Below are 18,877 nucleotides of genomic sequence, written 5' to 3'. Positions count from 1 at the left end.
TGATATGAAATCTCAATACATTCTAACAATCAATATTTTTTCCTGATATTCTTAAACTAAGGGTAGCTAATAAAATATTCTTATTTTGTCCCTAAGATGGGTTAGGGAGAGATTACCGACCTTCCGAAAGATTCTTGTTTTGTATGTACTATACGAGTTAGTTAAATTGCATGAAATGTATCTTAGTTGTACATTAATTCTGAAAAATTATAACAATCTTTGTCGTACTCCAATCTAGGTAAAGGGAGCTGATAGATGCGACAATGAACATGAATGTGGTTTGTTCCGAAGAGTGTGGAGAGATTTCCAATCCCACAGAACATTCTAGTTTTGGCGGTACTCGGAAATAATAATTGTTAAATTGTGATATCTATAATTTTATGATAAGATAACCTTGTCATAACAGTTCAGGAACTACAAATGAACAAATTTGGAATTAATAATAAATTTAGACAAGTATTAGGACGGACCTAGGGAGTAGCGAAGAAGGGGCTCCCTCCCAAAAATTCAGCAACAACCAACAAGCACGAGAGTGAGTCGATTCTTGTGAACCGTGATGAAGAAAAGCAAGTGTCGTCGCCTTTCTCGTCTTTGTTTAACACTCCCAAGCAGCACACGTGCATCTTTCTAGCAGTACATTTTCCCTAGCAGTACATTTTCCCATTAAACAAAAAGAGAGTATCTATTTGAAGTGAGAAAAAACAAAGGAGCGACCTCTCCACGTGATGCTTCAGTCCTCTCCACTCTCCACTCCCCTCTACCTCGCCGCACCCCTTCCGCCCGACGCGTCGCGCCGCGACGCTCTGCCTCTCTGCCCCCCTGAGGCATCGTTCATGATCACCTTGAATTAATTCCACTGGACTCTATCTTTGTCATTTCTTGATCTTCATATGAACTCAATCATGATTATGTCTTGTTCATTGAACATTCATATCTTGAACTCAATAATCTAGATGCACACCTTGATTTTCATGGCATCCATTCCGAACCCATCCAATATCCATCATGCATCACATATGGAACATATTTTCATATATATGACTTGATGAAACCGTTAGTCCATAGAAATTGCCATTCATTACTACATCTCAATATTGATACCATTCATCCTTGAATCTTTCAAATATTCTTCATTCAATACCTAAGAAACATTCCTTCAAGTATAACTCAATTAAATAACTAGTTCATATGAATTATTATTAATTACTAAAACAACAATTCAGATATACATGCACTTTTAACATTGTTGGTTGCCATTGTACCTGCGAATAGAAGAGAGCGTAGGAGCATGATCATAAGGTAAAAAGGGAGGATAAAAGGAGGAGGATAATAAGGGTGACATAATGGATGGACAACCAAAGGTGTGGTCAATGTTGATGGTAAAGGCAAATAGAATGTCCATAATGATAGACCACTTCTTGATGCACACAGGTAACAACGCGACCACCAAGTCTAGACGAAAGGGCTAACCAAGGTTGTTGAGATCTTCACTTCTTCCCCTCCCCTCTCCCCGAGTTTCTTCTCCTCCTTGCCCCAACACTCCCCCTAATTTCTTGATTGAAGTTCCCACAAAACATAATTGTCTGGATTGTAGAATGAGTATCAACAATAGCATTAATATATGAAGGTACCAATTTGGTCGAATTATAAAATGGTTATCCTTGTATCTACTATTTACTACATCTGTAGTCACATCCCTATGTGACAATTTTACATGTAATCTCAATACATTTTATTATATGAAATCTCAATACATTCTAACAATCAATATTTTTTCTAAAATTGTTAAACTAAGGGTAGCTAATAAAAGAGTCTTATTTTGTCCCTAAGATGGTTTAGGGAGAGATTACCGACTTTCCGAAAGATTCTTGTTTAGTATGTACTATACGAGTTAGTTAAATTGCGGAAAATGTATCTTAGTTGTACATTAATTCTGAAAAATTATAACAATCTTTGTCGTACTCCAATCTAGGTAAACGACAACGATGATGCATGTGGTATTTTTCGAAAAATGTGGAGAGATTACCAATTCCGTGAAAGATTCTTATTTTGGCGGCACTCGGAATATAATTGTTAAATTGTGACATCTACAATTTTATTACTATAATATAGCCTTGTCATAACAGTTCAGGAACTACAAACGAGCAACTACTAACTAAATTTGGAATTACTAAATTGATAAGAAGGGGCTTCCTCCCAAATACTAGTATCCAGCAACAACCAACACGTACGAGAGTGAGTCTATTCTTGTGAACTGTGACGAAGAAAAGTGTCTTCGCCTTTCTCGTCTTTGTTTAAGCAGCACACGCCCTCTTTCTAGTACTACCTTTTCCCGTTAAACAAAAAGAGAGTATCTACTCTATTCGAAGGTGAGAAAAAACAAAGAGGAGCGACCGCCCCACGTGACGCTTCAGTCCTCTCCACTCTCCACTCCCCTCTCTACCTCGCCGCCTCCGCCGCGCGCGCCGCACCCCTCCCGTCCCGACTCGCCGCGCCCCGACGCTCCGCCTCTCTGCTCCCCCTGAGGCGCCGTTCACTTCCTGCTGCTCCACCCCGCCGTACACTCCCCCTTGCGCTGCCCTCCCTCAGCGAGGACACCAATGTCGGCAGGCATCCGGGGGAGGGGCGCCGACATGCTGGAGTCCGAGCGGCGATGCTGAGGACGGCGCCGAAGAAGGAACCCACGGTACGAAACCCCTTCTCTGTGCCCTATAATGGTGAATCGGACAGCGAATCGGGGGAGCCCCGATCTAGATCGATGGGTCGGTCGGGATCGGGGTTAGCTAACAAAGATCCTAAATGTTTGCAATCCTGGCAGGAATCTCCCCGGCATTAGCTCCAAGCTTCAAGGAATGGGCACTGTGCGAGCTCTCGCCCTGTGCTGCTGCCTAATCTTGCTGCCCAGCTGTTCCTACGGCCTCGGCTCCATGGGATCCATCTCCGTGTCCTACGGCGAGGATGGCCCGGTGTTCTGCGGCCTCAGCTCCGACGGCTCCCACCTGGTCGCATGCTCCGGCGCCGACGCCTCCGTCGTGTACGGTGCTCCCGTCAGGATCCCCTTCCTCGGCCTCACAGCTGGGGACGGGTTCGCGTGCGGTCTCTTGCTTGACACCAGCCAGCCTTACTGCTGGGGGAGCAACACCTATGTCAAGATTGGGGTGCCGCAGCCCATGGTCGAGGGTGCCATGTATTCTGAGCTCAGTGCCGGGGACAACCACCTCTGTGCGCTGCGAATGCCTGACAAGGGGACTCCTCGCGGTGCTATCCCTGATACATCACTCATTGATTGCTGGGGTTACAACATGACTGCCACACATGCTGTCGCCGGAGCCGTGTCGACCATATCGGCGGGTTCGGTGTTCAATTGTGGCTTGTTTGCGAGGAACAGGACGGTGTTCTGCTGGGGTGATGAAACTGTGAGTGGTGTGATTGGGCTGGCGCCGAGGAATGTCAAGTTCCAGTCCATAGGAGCAGGTGGTTACCATGTCTGTGGGGTGCTGGAGAATGCGCAAGTCTTCTGCTGGGGAAGGAGCTTGGAGATGCAGCAGGCGTCACCAAACGGTGCTATCGGTGCAGGCGACGTGAGCATAGTGCCAATGGATGCAATGGTCTCTGTCGTCGGCGGGCGGTTCCATGCTTGTGGCATCAGGAGCCTTGATCACCAAGTAGCTTGCTGGGGCTTCCAACTCCAGAACAGCACGGCAGCGCCCAAAGGTCTCAGGTTGTATGCAATAGTAGCTGGAGATTACTTCACTTGTGGGGTGCCTGCTGAGACATCGCTCAAGCCAAGGTGCTGGGGCAATAGTGGGCCATTGGCACTGCCAATGGCAGTATCCCCTGGGATTTGTGTATCTGAGGCATGCAGCCCCGGGTACTATGAGCATGTGGAGCATGGTGAGGTTGGCGGCAGCAAGGTGTGCAAGCCTGGGAACTCTAGACTCTGTTTGCCATGCAGTACTGGCTGCCCAGATGACTCGTATGAGTCATCACCTTGCAATGGCACGGCTGACCGTGTGTGCCAGTTTGATTGCTCGAGTTGTGCCTCCGATGAGTGCGCGTCATTCTGCACATCTCAGAAGCGGACCAAGAACCATAAGTTCATGGCTTTTCAGATGCGCGTTTTTGTGGCAGAGATTGCATTTGCTATCGTATTGGTTTTCACTGTGACAGCCATTGCTTGTCTATATGTCCGGCACAAGCTTCGAGATTGCCGATGTTCAAAGAGCCAGCTGAGGATGGTAAAGGGTACAACATACTCTTTTCGAAAGGATAATACGAAAGTCCAACCTGACGTGGAAGATCTGAAGATCAGGAGAGCTCAAGAATTTTCGTACGGAGAGTTAGAACAAGCAACCGGTGGCTTCTCGCAGGATTCACAAGTCGGCAAAGGCAGCTTTTCATGTGTATTCAAGGGAATCCTGAGAGATGGGACAGTCGTTGCAGTGAAGCGTGCTATAAAAGTATCGGATGCAAAGAAAAGCTCAAAGGAGTTCCATACTGAACTTGACCTCCTCTCCAGGCTCAACCATGCACATTTGCTTGATCTGCTTGGTTACTGTGAGGACGGCAGTGAGAGACTCTTGGTTTATGAGTTCATGGCTCATGGATCCCTGTACCAGCATCTGCATGGCAAAGATTCAAACTTAAAGAAGCAACTGAATTGGACCAGGCGGGTTACCATTGCTGTCCAGGCTGCTCGGGGAATCGAGTACTTGCATGGTTATGCTTGTCCACCCGTTATTCACCGAGACATTAAGTCCTCAAACATATTGATTGATGAGGATCACAATGCGCGTGTTGCCGACTTTGGTCTGTCTATAATGGGCCCTGTAGATAGCGGCACTCCACTCTCTGAGCTGCCAGCAGGGACACTTGGCTACCTTGACCCTGAGTACTACCGTCTCCATTACTTGACAACAAAGTCCGATGTCTACAGCTTTGGAGTTGTTCTTCTGGAAATCCTAAGTGGCAGGAAAGCCATTGACATGCAGCTTGAGGAAGGGAATATTGTTGAATGGGCAGCCCCTTTGATCAAAGCTGGGGACATTTCTGGCATCCTTGATCCAGCCTTATCTCCTCCCTCTGACCTGGAGGCTCTCAAGAAGATCGCAGCTGTTGCATGCAAGTGTGTCAGAATGCGAGGCAAAGACCGGCCTTCCATGGACAAGGTGACAACATCTCTAGAGCGTGCACTTGCGCTCCTGATGGGTAGCCCATGCATTGAGCAGCCCATTCTGCCAACTGAAGTTGTTCTTGGGAGTAACCGAATGAACAAGAAAGTATCACAGAGGTCATCTAACCAGTCATGCTCAGAAAACGAGCTTGTTGACGGGGACGACCAGCGGATTGAGTACAGGGCACCGTCTTGGATAACGTTTCCAAGTGTGACGTCATCGCAAAGGAGGAAATCATCAGCATCAGAAGCCGACCTGGATGGTCGAACGACCACAGATGGGAGGAATGTCGGGAGCAGCATAGGAGATGGTCTGCGGTCACTGGAGGAAGAGATCGGGCCAGCCTCACCGCAGGAGGACCTATACTTGCAGCACAACTTCTGATGAAATGCCAAGATCAGCTGAAAACACGGAAACTGTCTGCCGTTTTAAGTTCAGACTTTGTGACCTGTTGCTTTGTAGATCAATTGTAACAGGCCATTTGGAAGAGGGAGATCTAGATATAGACTACTGGAGGCATTTCTCTGTAGATTGATTTTATTCCATCTTATTATTGTCGGTGCTATTTACGGGTGGATGGTCACAGTTGACGAATCCTCTTCTGTAGCTCGCAGATCTGTGTAAGTGTGTAATTCTCTTCCATCGTGTTAAGCATCTGTTCCCTTTCTGGTGTTCGTGGCACCTGCAAATTAGCATGATGTTTTGCCGACTGAAATGCAGCTTTGGAGACCAAATTGCATATCTGGATTATGTTATCTAACATTAACTCTTTCAAATCTCTTAAGGTTCAGTCATACTCTCTTTTCCGTTTCCCTTAAAACATCATGATTTGTCTTCCCAATCTAGGTAAAGTGCAGTTTTTAGTAGTCTTGTTCAGGAGATTGTGGATGGATATTATCTTCCACGATCTGTTTAGGCTGTTGCTCTCGACATGATCAAGACAGGTCGTTGAAAATCAATTAATGTTGCTGTGACCTTAACAGACTTGGCACTGTGTTATGACTTTGACTTATGAGTACTTCTTTCAGAACTAACCTGGTAGAAAGGTACTAATTAAATGGGTTTGCTTTTCTTCTCTTTTGAGGTAAGATTTGCTGGTTCTATTGCTTGCACGACAGAAATAATTAAGCTATGACATTAACGTCTCCTGGCTTGCATCTGGGTTTAGAAATTTTGCAAGTTTCGTTCTGCTTTAGTCGGTTAAGTTATCCCAGCTTCATGACAGGCTGAACACAAGAAATGCATTGAAAAGAAAAAAACACTTCACATCTCATGGCTACATTTGTGCTGTGATGAGGTGCCAAACAGAGGTAACTTTACAACATCTATTTTGGAATGTTTTTCTCTCAAACATGCTGGGGTTATATCCGCCGAACAAGAACAACAGGTCTTTTAATCTGCAAGTTCACTTCTGTATGGAGATCATCTCATTGCTATGAATATATGGTATGTCAGAAACAAAAGGATCTTGGAGAACAAAGCCCCCACTTTTTGGCACCATAATTACAAACATAAAGTTTATAATGACTGCGTATAGTTCTAGGAAATATGCTACGTTTAAGGCCGGGATACAAACTTAAAGAGCTTGGCCTTTTATATCTTGGTATTAAGCTTGGTCTATATCCACACTTGTACATAATTCCTGTAATATAAAAAGGCGGCAGTGGGAATGTTTCCTACTGTCTTCCAAATAATAAACTCTTGCGAGTTCATCTAAATTCCGGAGATATTGGATGGCGGTACTTTTGGAGTTGTTTTTTGGCGAATGCGTTATAGCTGTAGTTTCTTTGTTGGGAGACCCCAAGGGAAACCCTTGATACGGGCTTCTCGGCTCAGACGCTAGCGACATTTTCGGTCCTGTTCTCTCTCTTGATGGCAACGTTTTTGAACCTCATTCTGGTTGGAATGGTCTGAAGGGGGAGTGGTGCTGCTTTCTTGCGCATCATCGACGACTACATGGTGCAGCGGAGCCTCGATCTGGTCGCATGGTGGTGGACACGTGCAGGGTGGAGGCGTTGTCTTCCGCCATGACGACGTCGACATCATACCTAGCAAGGGCTTTGCAGAACTATGCCTTGATGAACCCGCGGTTGATCGCGATGACGACTTCTAGAGTGAGTGTATGGGGGTGCTAAATGAGAATGTGCTAAATCAGATGTGTGATCCTATTTCGTTATATGGTGACTCGGTGATGTCCCCGGTAACTAGCTAGTGGGGTGTTGGTTGTGTGTTTAGGGCATAAAGCCCTAACGGCAATGTTCTTCACCCATTAATTATCAGGGTTTTAGGTGTCATAAGTGGCGGCTTTGAGATTTTATGATGCTTTTTTGGTAGGTCTTTGGTGAATAAAATATAAATGGCCAGGATCACAACCTTAAAAACCCCATTTAAAAACATCTAAATGGGAATCATCATTCATCATAATTTAATAGAAACGGTTAAACATTTTAGTGTACTTATTCCATGTATTATATAAACTAACTGGGTGAAGTCGAGCCACATTCTTCGACGGATTGTGGCATATGGCCCTCGGAATATCATCACCACAGTATGAATTTTTTGGGGAATTAGTTGCATGATTTAGATAAGATAGTTAAAGTTAAATACGAGTTGGTATCTACGCCTTACTATAGGCATTATGGCAAGTTCGGAAATCAGAATGATATTATATTTAAACAAATCAATAAATGGTTTCTTAAAGGTTATTTCACTCACTGGACATGGATTTTGTGTGCACCCACTTAAAAACTGTGGCACATAATTTATTTAGCTAGCATGGTTGGCGCCTTGATAGCAAGCTCGCTTAGACTGCTCATACTCCCCCCATACCGGATTAGTAGGCAGATACACACTTCAAGAAACAAGTTTGACTACCAATTTAATCAACAAAATATAAAATATATATCACAAAAATTATATTATTAGATAAACTTTTTGAATACAAATCTAACGGTATAATTTTTGTGGCATATGTCCCATATTTTGTTGACCAAATTTACAATCAAACTTGTTTCTCGAAATGCGTAATTACCTATTAATCCAGTATGGAGGGAGCAGTGGAGGTAACAAAGGTGGTAACATCACACATCTTAAGACATTTTACATGGCATGACAATAAATAAAAAAGAGAGTGTGGTGGTAACTAGCTATGTTACCATAACATCACACAACCCAAAGCAATATGAGTCTGCAACATAATTAATGACACATTGCATGAAACCACATCTAGTAAGTTACTAATACCCACTATGGAGGTAGTAACTTAAACTATTAACATAACATACTGTATGTTACTAGTCTAAGTTACTCTCCACTATGAGCCGCCTTATTGATACTCGCCCTATGATGATTCTCCAGTGTCTTATGTTTCACTCAGGAAGACTCTTTGGTGGTTTACACTGTTTTAACATTTGAGAGTGAAAGGACAAACCGAATGAAAAAATATCGGAAACATTACATTGAATTAACAATTCCTTTATTATTCAGTCAACACTTATACAGTATACATAGCGATACAACTGATAATTAAAAACCACTCGCCATGGCCATACACACAACAGAAACTAATGAACATACAACATGCGGTAGCTTATTACTAGTAAGTACTTGATCTGGACATATATAGCTGGCTACTGCTCGTCGTCGTCAATCTCCACCATCACCTTCTTGGTCTTCCTGCCTCCAGCTCCGTCGCCGGTGTCGTCAGACTTCTTCTTGCGGTACTCCTCCTCGTAGCGCTTGGCGGTGTCGACGCCGTGGCAGGCGTGGTGGCGGAGGTTGGGGACCTTGTAGTTTTGCGCCGCGTACACGCCGAAGGCCGTGCCGAGCAGGAACGGGAACAGCCGGAAACAAACCATGGCGCTGAGCTAATACTGATCTCTAGCTATTTCTTTCAGTTGTAGCTAAGATACGGTTTACGAAAATGAAGTAGTAGCTAATCAAGAGCGAGTGTGTGTCTGTGGGAGATAGATAAGGCGCCATGGATGGATATTTATATGTCTGTGTCGCGAATGTGTGTGATGGTTTTGATTCTCTGCTAGATTACTTAGTGCATTCGGAGCTAGCATTTCTTGGACAAGGGTTCAAGAAAGAAAATGTGCTGCTGGATGCAATGCCTAGTGGCCATGTAGCACAGCGAAGCTAGCTAGCGAGTGGAATCCGAATAATTCTTCTGTCTAGCTGACAGATAGAGGCGTCAGAACTTCAGAATATGTCAACTGCTTCTTCTCCAAGGGTCAAAAGTTGCAACGCGTACATGTAGGAGTATTTAAACAGTGCGTTGCGTACGTACATGAAGAGCAACTTCGTGGGTCAACGTTGGTGTTATATCTATCTCATTATCTACATGCTGCGTACACAGCTTGATGTTGTTTCCTGATTTATTTATCATATTACGATTTGCAGGGGATTTATTTATTTATTTGGGAACAAAAACAATCCCAGCACGCAAGGGTTGCTTAATTAATCATATAAATTGTGTATACATTTATAAGACTTGTATGTGTTTTATAGAACTGAAGAATTTAAATGTTCTGTCGAAGGAGACTAGAAATATAGCGTTAACAAGAATCAAGACAAAGGTAAAAACTTCACGTACGTACACAACAAAGATGGAAAACAGTATCTGGAATCACCCTCTAGTTCACATAATAAACCCACTACCTACAAGAAATATGTATATAGAACGTTTCCTAAAAGTTAGTGGTACCATTGTACTTATGATTTTATGGAAGTGGACAAATGGAGGCGGAGCTAGATGTAACCATTTATTTCCAAAATTCATTAATAATATTTTAGTTTTAAAAAGTCTGTTTTTTTTGTAAAGATGACCAATGATGTATACTATAAATGTGCAAAAATATAAAGGAGTTCGTATTGAGATTTTGCACTTTGTAGTATACATCATTGTATACCTCTATAATTTTCTAAGGTTTTTTTGAACTTTGAAATATAAATAATTTTAAATGTTTGAATATAAATGGTTATGTGTAGGCTTGGTCTTCGTTTCGAGTTTCTGCTTTTTTACAAACAAAATACTCTGCCACAAAAATCGACCCTAACTCACTAGCAATGCTAGGGGAGTGGATGTACGACTCACCCAGATTCGAATCTTTGCATTTTTACCTACAAATTTCGTTCAAAATAATTTTCAATTGACAACCATTAGTAATCCTATAATTCTGGCAGATTTAAGTATAGCTGCCTTTATGATTCTCGAATAAATAATACTAGAGTTTTTTTAGTTGGACATAGTATTGTTTTCAATAAAAATGCTACTTGGGTTTAGACAGTCTCCAAGCATTTGTTTAGAAGAAATTAGTTGCATACACACTTGACAGTAGGAGGGCAGGCTAGGTACTATCAGCACCTCCTAGCTACCCAGGTGGAGCTTCAGTTCACTGAATATAACAAAATACAGTAGGTGGTTATACTCAAGGATGGATACACCCTAGAAGGTGTATCAAATTTCATAGAAGAAAAAGCCAAGACGGCCGAACAACGCCAACAAAGGCAACCCGATACAAACACGACGCTACACGGATTACAACACGACCCACACCAGCCGAATGATAAACTCGCCTTGCACCGTCCAGAGAAGACGATACACTAAGCTACTGGGCCGCGTCACGACCGAATAAGGGAACTCCGCGAAGCCAACTCCAATTCCATGATGGCACAAGCCAACGCACCGCCCACCCAAAAGTGCACAGGAACGGCGAGTGAACAGCGGGGCTGAACCATATCGAAGGAGGAGTCGACCACAAAGAAGTGCCGCTGATGCTGTACATAGCGCCCCGGAAGCCCAAGCTCTGAGCGGCGGCCACCACCGACTACAAATGGCGCACCGAGGACTCCCGAGCCATCTAGGCGGCGAATCCAAGAAGGAAAATGACACAGTCGTGCCGCCGCCGCCCGATCCAAAGACCGGATCAAGGTTCCCCCCGATGTTCAACGCGGGGAAGAGCGAGCAGCACCATGACGATGCCTCCAACGAGGTGACGGCGCCGCGGGCGTCGCCGTCGCCAACTTAAGCAGGGATTTCTCCCCGGTCCTGCCGCCAAACCCAAGCCCGTTGGAGAAGCACCGCAAGGGGCCGCCTTTTGGTCACACCGCCATCGAGAAGCAACACTGCCGTCATCGGAGAGGGAGGTGCTGACCTCCGTCTCGCGCAAGAAGCACGGGGACTGGATGGTGAGACTCCAGCCCGCCGCCGCCCGGCCGGCCGCCGACACCTCCATGGTGCCCAACAGCCGACGCCTACATGCTTCCACGCGCCGGCCTGCAGCCACGACGGGCCCTGAGTTCCCGGCCATCGCTGCAGGGGACGCCTCCATCGCGGGGGAGAGCAGCACCTCCACCGATGTCACCGAGATGCGCCGCCGGAAGAGGAGGCCTCCACCGCGCGATGGAGAGGCCCCGCCGCCGCCATCACCGCCTGGGATTTTCCCGTCGGGACCTCTGGCGGCGGAGGAGGAGGGGAACAGGTGGGAGCGTAGGGTTTTCTTTCGGGGAACGGGGGGTTTTCTTTCGGGGAACGGGGGGGTTTTCTTTCGGGGTGGGAGCCTAAGATCTTAGGTGGTTATACTTATACACCACCACTTCAAGCCTAATTTGAGACATTGGTTTTGTAGCTTTGCAGGGGTGTGACTGCTATGTCATAAGAGGCCAATTCGTTAGTAAATGCTTGCCGCGACAATAAATGATTGACCTAGCACTCCACGGGGAGGCAAAAACTACTATGACGTGGTGGTCGTTGTAGATCATTGACACTGATCATAATAAAGATTTGTTTGTAGAGAAACACACTCGTATGACTTAATATAGGACGTCGCCTAGGGGGGGGGGGTGAATAGGCGGTGTGGCAAGTTTTAGCCTTTTCCAATTTTAGCGCAACGGAAGGTAAATGTGATAGCTTTAGCAAAGGTGATGTTCCTACGATGATATTAGGACATGTGCAACAAGTAAAGGAATCAACAAGATAGTAAGAGTAAGGTGCGAGATAACCGGAGGACGCGGAGGCGAGGCGAGGTTTGTTTACCGCAGTTCCTTCCACAACAGTAAGTACGTCTGCGTTGAGGAGGTGCTAGTCTCACACAAGAGACTAGACGGCCACACCACGAAGGAAGGCCTCACCTTCTTCCTCGAGAGAGCTCCACGGAGGTGCTCTCCCTCTTCCACTAAGGCACCGATCGAGGCAGTGATTCCTTCACAAGGTTGGGGCGAGCTCCACACACAAGGATGCTCCCAACACCCTATGGAGCTAGCACATCACCAAGCTAGCTTCCATAGCTGCACATCTCCAATGTCCCACAATAGGAACTCATCCAATGCTCCACCAAAGAAACCCTTCCAATGCTCCACCAAAGGAACGCTACCAATGCCCCACGAAGGAACCCGTCCAATGCCCCACCAAGGAACCCTTCCAAAGCCCCACAAGAGGAACTCTTCCAATGCTCCACTAAAGGAACCCTATCACCAAGATCCACTAAGTAAGAACACACACGCCCTACGAGATCGAAACCCCGAAGAGAGCACAACCCATGCACCTAATGCAATGGCTAAGAACACCACTAGGATGTCCAAGTTCTTCTCTCCCAAATTCCAACAAAGCTAGAAGAAGCAATTGGGGGAATAAGGGAGGAAGAACAAAGGAGGAGAAACACCAAGAAACTCCAAGATCTAGATCTAGCAAGATCCTCTCACTTAGAGGAGGATTCAATTGGTGAAGCTCTAGATCTAGATCTCCTCTCTCCTTTCCCCCAAAAATATGCAACAAATAGTGGGGGATCAAGAGGAGGAAGAAAGAACCCAAGGTCAACAATGGAGGAGAGAGAGTGGAGGAGCAGGGTTAGTTGGGTCGGAGGTGGAAGAGAGATATATATAGGGGACCCAGAAATATAGCTGTTGGGCTGAGAAAACGGTCAGATCCGCGCCCAAAGCGGTACTACCGCTTGTCGAAGCGGCACTACCGCTTGCGCGCGAACTGCGCGAAAAACAGATCTGGATCGGGCCAAAACCGGTAGTACCGCTCTGTGGAGCGGTATTACCGCTTGTGCTAAATCTGGGGCAAAATCAGATGCGAAGAGAGAGAGAAAGCAGCAGCAGAGCGGGGCGATGGGACGTGCGCAGAGCAGCAGTATCGCATGCGGCAGCAGCAGGCGCGTGGGCGGGAGCAGCGGCGCGGCAGCCAAGGCGCGGGCGGGAAAGGGCGCAGCGAGCGAGGCAGCGTGCGGCGCTTGAGCGTCCACGCGCGGGTCAACGCCCTGGCGCAGCTTGCGTCGAGCGGGAGCAAGGCGGCCTGGCAGCGAGCGATGCGAGCGCGGGCGAGCGAGGCTTGGCCGCTGGGCCAAGCAGTGAGCGGCGGCCCAAGGCGGAGAGAAGCGGTGCGGGCTGGAGGAAGAAAGAGGAGAAAAAGAAAAATAAACGGGCCGGTAGTACCGGGCCCGGTACCGGTCCTGGTACCGTAATTGGGTTACGGTACTACCGGCCTGGTACCGGCCTGGTACCGCTTGCGATCCAGTAAGCCCAAAACGCGCGTGCGGTATTTAGGCCGGTACCGCCCGCGGTAGTACCGCCCGGCCCATATGCAGTTTTCTTTTTCTTTTTCAAATATGATGCACTCTAAAAATCATATCTTGAGCTAGGAAACTCCAAATGACATGAAACCAGTTTTGTTGGAAAGAGGGCGACAAGAGCTATCTTCTCACATGATGAAATCATGGAAAAGAGTGAGTGATGATTTTCTCATGGTCATAGAGGTGTAACCTCTCACTACGATATATCGAGAAAATCATCACTCTGTCGCGTGCAATATGCGATGCAACCAAAAACCGTTTCATGCATAAGAACCAAGAAGTACCGAGAACGCGATGCAATGCATGCAAGGTTTGAGCTCTCTCCGATGATACGACCCACTATCCTATCGAGCACAAACCTAGTCCTTGCGCGTTCTTCTCGAGTCGGCAAGCTCCATCTTCACCCTCTTCATCATTGTCCATGCCACCGACTTCCTCCAACATACACGCCACCGTCTTCTTTCATCTTGTACGTACGCCACGTCTTCATTCATCATCAACGCCGTCTTCTCTCTTCATCTTCTACGCCGTCTTCTCTCTCTTCATCTTCAACACCGTCTTTGTCTCTCTTCGACACCATCTTCATCATTGTACTTCGTCTTCTCCATCTTACAACCTTGAGTCCACCACATAGATATGGACTTGACCTAAGATCGATTCTCAATGCAACCGTTAGTCCATAGGGATTGTCATCAATTACCAAAACCACACATGGGGTAAAAGACATGTTCTTACAATCTCCCCCATTTTGGTAATTGATGACAATCTCTTTGAGAGGGTTTACATAAGGAATTTAGCGAACAACCCAAGTTGAATATTTAGAACAAACTCCCCCATAATATATGCATGTGTGAATGAACTTGAATTTCATTGCATATACCGGTAATTAAAGCCTAGCGGAGTATCCTCTAAATATTCAACCATGCAAAGCAACACATGCAAGGCATGAAAGGAAAATGCTTAAGAAGAACAAAAGCAATTCCCTTAAACCCTCCAAACTTCTCCCCCATTGGCATTAATTGCCAAAATGGACGAAAGGTTTGGAAGGCCAATATAGTGAGCGTTCCTCCATAAGTTGTGCATTTCTCATAATTGTGAGTGAAATCAAATGCACATATTCAATGACGAATATTCGGAGGAAATCAAACTATATTGAGGATCAAAGATTGCAAGAGGATGTGAAGGTGAGACACTATGAAGCAAGCAATCAATGAACCAACACAATGCTCTAAGTAATATGTGGAAGCTCGCCAAAGTTTGTGCACAAGATAAACAATCTGCATTGAAGAATAAGGTGCACAAGCATGGCATCATTACTCCCACAAGACCACTCAAAGCATGTGCCAAAATCAACTATGAGTGCTTGAAGATGCAAATGATATAAAATTAGCACTCATAGCCAAGTTCTTTGTGAAGTCATTAAAGAGTGAAATAAGAATGAAGGAATAGACTCCAACAAAGAGGGATATCAAAAGATATGCACCATCTCTTATGTGTATAAGTTTCTCTAAGTGGACAACATCACGGAGACATTTATTCACAAAGAAACATGCACACACAAGATAGGTACAAGAGAGATAGAGCAAGATATCCAAACAAGTATGCTCAAGGACTTATCTCATGTTAAGAATCTAAACCAAATATAAGAAATGAGATAACCCACTCCCAAAGAAAGCAAGGTTCGAATAAACCAAACCCTCAACACTTTTCATGATGGCACAAAAGTACCGAAAAGGAAAGGTTTGTCTTCCAAGGTCAAAATCTTGAAACAAGGAAGTGTTCTAGCAAACATAGGATAGCTCCCCCAAAATTTGTGCACCATTTAGAATCTTGCATTTGAATACAAAATGCACAAATGCGGGATTTGTTCAATCATGTTTGTCAAAACACCAACAAGGTTCAAGTGAAATAAGGAGATCCAAAAGAAACAAGGAAGACAAATGGGAGTCTTACCCACAAGGACCAATTCTTGGCAAGAAATGAAGAAATTGAGTACATGAGCCAAGTGTGAGGATGATCCGGAACAATACTACACAATTTATTACCAATTGTCAAAGGACAAGAGGTGTATAGGAAATATCCATATGTAGTTTGTGAGTATGTCCAAGATTATCTTCACAACAAGAAAGCAAATGGTAAAGTGGGATTTGTTTGAGCACACATGTCACATAGGAACAAGATAATCTATAATATCAACTCTATGTGACACAACCTCAAATGTTCACATTTTCTAGGCTTGTAAAATGCACATGGCATAATACTCCCCCATAATGTGATAAAGACATTTTTCGTGCAAGAGGCAAATAAGAACCAAGTGAGATAATTAATGGACATTATAGGGTTTTAATTCATGATGTCACACATTTTAGGATTGTGAAATGCACGGAGCATATCACTCCCCCAAAATGGGATAGTCCATTAATTTCTCACATGAGCCAACAACTAAGATATGAACAAGATGCAATAGGCTCAACAAAGAACAATTGTACATGATGTGCCACCCAATATATAAGAAGCAAGATAAGAAAGTAGGAAGCACAACATACACAATCACATGCAAGGCACAAAACCAACACATGTAAAAGGGGAGCGAGTAACTTTCAATTTAAAGGAGTTGAGGACTCGTTACCGCAAGGAGGAGCATGGGTAAAGAATGAACGGAATAGTACTTGACTTGAGGAAGTGAAAATGATGAAGATCCCCTAAGTCTTCATGAGCTAGTCAAGCCTCCATGCCCTCCACTTGTACCTATTGATCAAGTTTTGGCTTGTTGATCCCGAACTAAGTTGGGTCCTAAGAAGTTAGTCACAATAGGCTTGGCAACCCAAATGGTTCTTTGTGCGAAACCACTTTGAGTGCCAACATATTTGGCAAACACATCGCCAACCTTATCCTTATGTAGAGAGTAAGCACCATGGATCAAGATAGGGTTAGATGAGTTACCACTTGTACAAAAGGAGGAGATGTGGCCCTTCTCACGGCATATGTAACATCTTCTTCTCCTCCCCTTCTTCTCACTTGATTTCTCCGCAACGGGAGCCTTGGCTTGATCCTTCTCGGGTAGCGGCCCTTCTTCCGCTTGTGCGAGGTGGACTTGTTCTTGTTGTTGGAGTTGAATCCAAGTCCACTCTTGTCATTGGGGAATTGCTTCCCCTCATGACCCTTTACCAAGTCCTTCTTAAAAGAAGTGACTTGGGCCTCGAGCTCTTCGATTTCCCCTACATGGTTAGTAACAACACAAGTACTAGAGGAAGTGGAAGCTTTATTGTTAGAGCAACAAGGCAAGGTATGTAATTCACCACAAGATATAGCAATAGCATGGGTGGGTGATTTACTAGCACTAGCACAAGGAATTGTAGAACAAGGCATAGAAGGTAGTTCACCACAAGATAAGTCAATAGCATGAGTGGGTGAACTAAAATCACTAGCACATGGCAAAATATCATTTTGAGAGGTAGTGCTAGTACTCACATGAGGCACACAAGATTTTACCTTTGTCATGATAGCCTCATGGGCTAACTTTAGCAAATTATGAGAGACTAGAAGATCATCATGGGAGCTAGAAAGCTTTCCATAGTTCTCTTCCAATTTCTCATAATTGCTTGTTAGCAAAGCAAGTTGAGCCCTTAGCTCAACATTCTCCTTCAAGATGGAAACTTCACAAGAGGTAGAGTTAGTAGCACAAGCATTACCAATCATAGTACAAGGAGAAGGCAACTTAGCAAGCTCTATTAGGTTGAGAGCTTTAAATTGCTCAAGAGACTCGGTGAGTTTGATGAGCTCACTCTCAATAGCCCTAGAGCTACTTTTGAGAAGCTCAAAATCCTCAAGGAGTTTATCATTAGCACTAACTAGCTTCTCATTTTTAATTTGAAAATCATGTGCCTCCTCTAAAGCTCTATCATGAGATTCCCTTTCCATAAGTATCCTCATAGCAAAGTTCTCTTCAAGAGTTTCTTTGGTGGCAACTTGTTCTTTAAGAGTTTTACCAAGTTTTATAATCTCGTGTGCATACTCGCGCTCATGCTCTTCCTTTTTCTCAATAAGTTTTGTGCTCTTAATGGAAAAATTGAAGATTTTCATGAAGTTAGAGCGAACAAGTTTCTTCTTAGGAAGAGCATGATACACCGACTCTCCCAACTTGTTTAAGGAAGCAACATTAAGTCCTTCCATATCATCATCCTCATCATCACTAGATAGATAGGGTTCCAAGGAAGGAGATACCTTAGAAGCCTTAGCCATAAGGCAAGTGTAGGAACCGTGCGATGATGAAGAAGATGAACTCCTTGAAGCTCCATCCAAGATCTTGTCTTGGCCCATAGTATCTTTGGTTTCCTCTACATTGTTAGTCACGCAAATACTAGAGGAAAGCAAAGTATCTTCATTATGGCAACAAGACAAGAGAAGCATATCATCATGGGATGAAGATATGCAAGGACTATCAACACTAGCATGTAAATCATTTATAGTGCTACAAGTGTTAAAGTCCAAAGATGAGACATTTCAATGGGATAGAGATGAAGAATCATCAAGAGAGCGCTCACCATCAACAATGCAATGTTCATCACCACTCACCATACCATTACCTTGTGTCTTACCACACGTTGGTGAAGTGGAAGGAGCATGATCATCCTCAATGGTCTTGGATCCACCATATGTATCTCGAAGCTTTGTCCAAACCTCATGAGCACTCCGGAAAGGCGCAATGGAGGAAATCACTACATGACTCACAACACGGCAAAGGACTTTAGTAGCTTGAGCATCTAGATAAGAGTTTTTCTTCTCCTCAAAAGTTGGATTTTGTGGATCCTTAGGAGGAGAAAAACCCATATCAAGAATTCGCTCCACATGTGGGTGCATGTCCCTAAAATAATCAAGCATGTAGAATTTCCAAGCATCATAATTAGTGCCATCAAATGTATAGGAAGAAAAGTGCACTAATCCTCTAGCCGACGTCATACTCTCTAGGCGGTGAAGCCCAACAAGATAAGAGAGCCCTGGCTCTGATACCAATTGAATGTTCGAGGACGTCGCCTAGAGGGGGGGTGAATAGGCGGTGTGGCAAGTTTTAGCCTTTTCCAATTTTAGCGCAACGTAAGGTAAATGTGATAGCTTTAGCAAAGGTGA

General features: G+C 44.8%; 2 protein-coding genes across 2 annotated transcripts; one reads left to right on the top strand and one right to left on the bottom strand.

Moving 5' to 3' along the window:
* Window positions 1-2,381: 2,381 nt before the first annotated feature.
* LOC127314842 (serine/threonine-protein kinase-like protein CR4) lies at window positions 2,382-5,863 on the top strand. Its single transcript, XM_051345371.2, has 2 exons — window positions 2,382-2,686; window positions 2,819-5,863. The coding sequence occupies exon 2, from the start codon at window positions 2,853-2,855 to the stop codon at window positions 5,556-5,558; it is 2,706 nt and encodes a 901-aa protein (XP_051201331.1). The 5' UTR covers window positions 2,382-2,686; window positions 2,819-2,852; the 3' UTR covers window positions 5,559-5,863.
* A 2,769-nt stretch (window positions 5,864-8,632) lies between these two features.
* LOC127314843 (uncharacterized) lies at window positions 8,633-9,148 on the bottom strand. The gene has a single exon (XM_051345372.2). It carries the CDS (start codon window positions 9,029-9,031, stop codon window positions 8,804-8,806), a length of 228 nt encoding a protein of 75 aa, XP_051201332.1. The 5' UTR covers window positions 9,032-9,148; the 3' UTR covers window positions 8,633-8,803.
* Window positions 9,149-18,877: the final 9,729 nt, after the last annotated feature.

Source organism: Lolium perenne, chromosome 7 (genome assembly GCF_019359855.2).
Source record: "Lolium perenne isolate Kyuss_39 chromosome 7, Kyuss_2.0, whole genome shotgun sequence".
NCBI lineage: Eukaryota > Viridiplantae > Streptophyta > Magnoliopsida > Poales > Poaceae > Lolium > Lolium perenne.
Note: the sequence above shows the minus strand (reverse complement) of the source record. Positions and strands in the feature narration are given on the sequence as shown.

Bases quoted from the DNA above. Each gene is read 5' to 3' on its own strand.
- LOC127314843 (XM_051345372.2), bottom strand. From the start codon at position 9,031: ATGGTTTGTTTCCGGCTGTTCCCGTTCCTGCTCGGCACGGCCTTCGGC.
- LOC127314842 (XM_051345371.2), top strand. From the start codon at position 2,853: ATGGGCACTGTGCGAGCTCTCGCCCTGTGCTGCTGCCTAATCTTGCTG.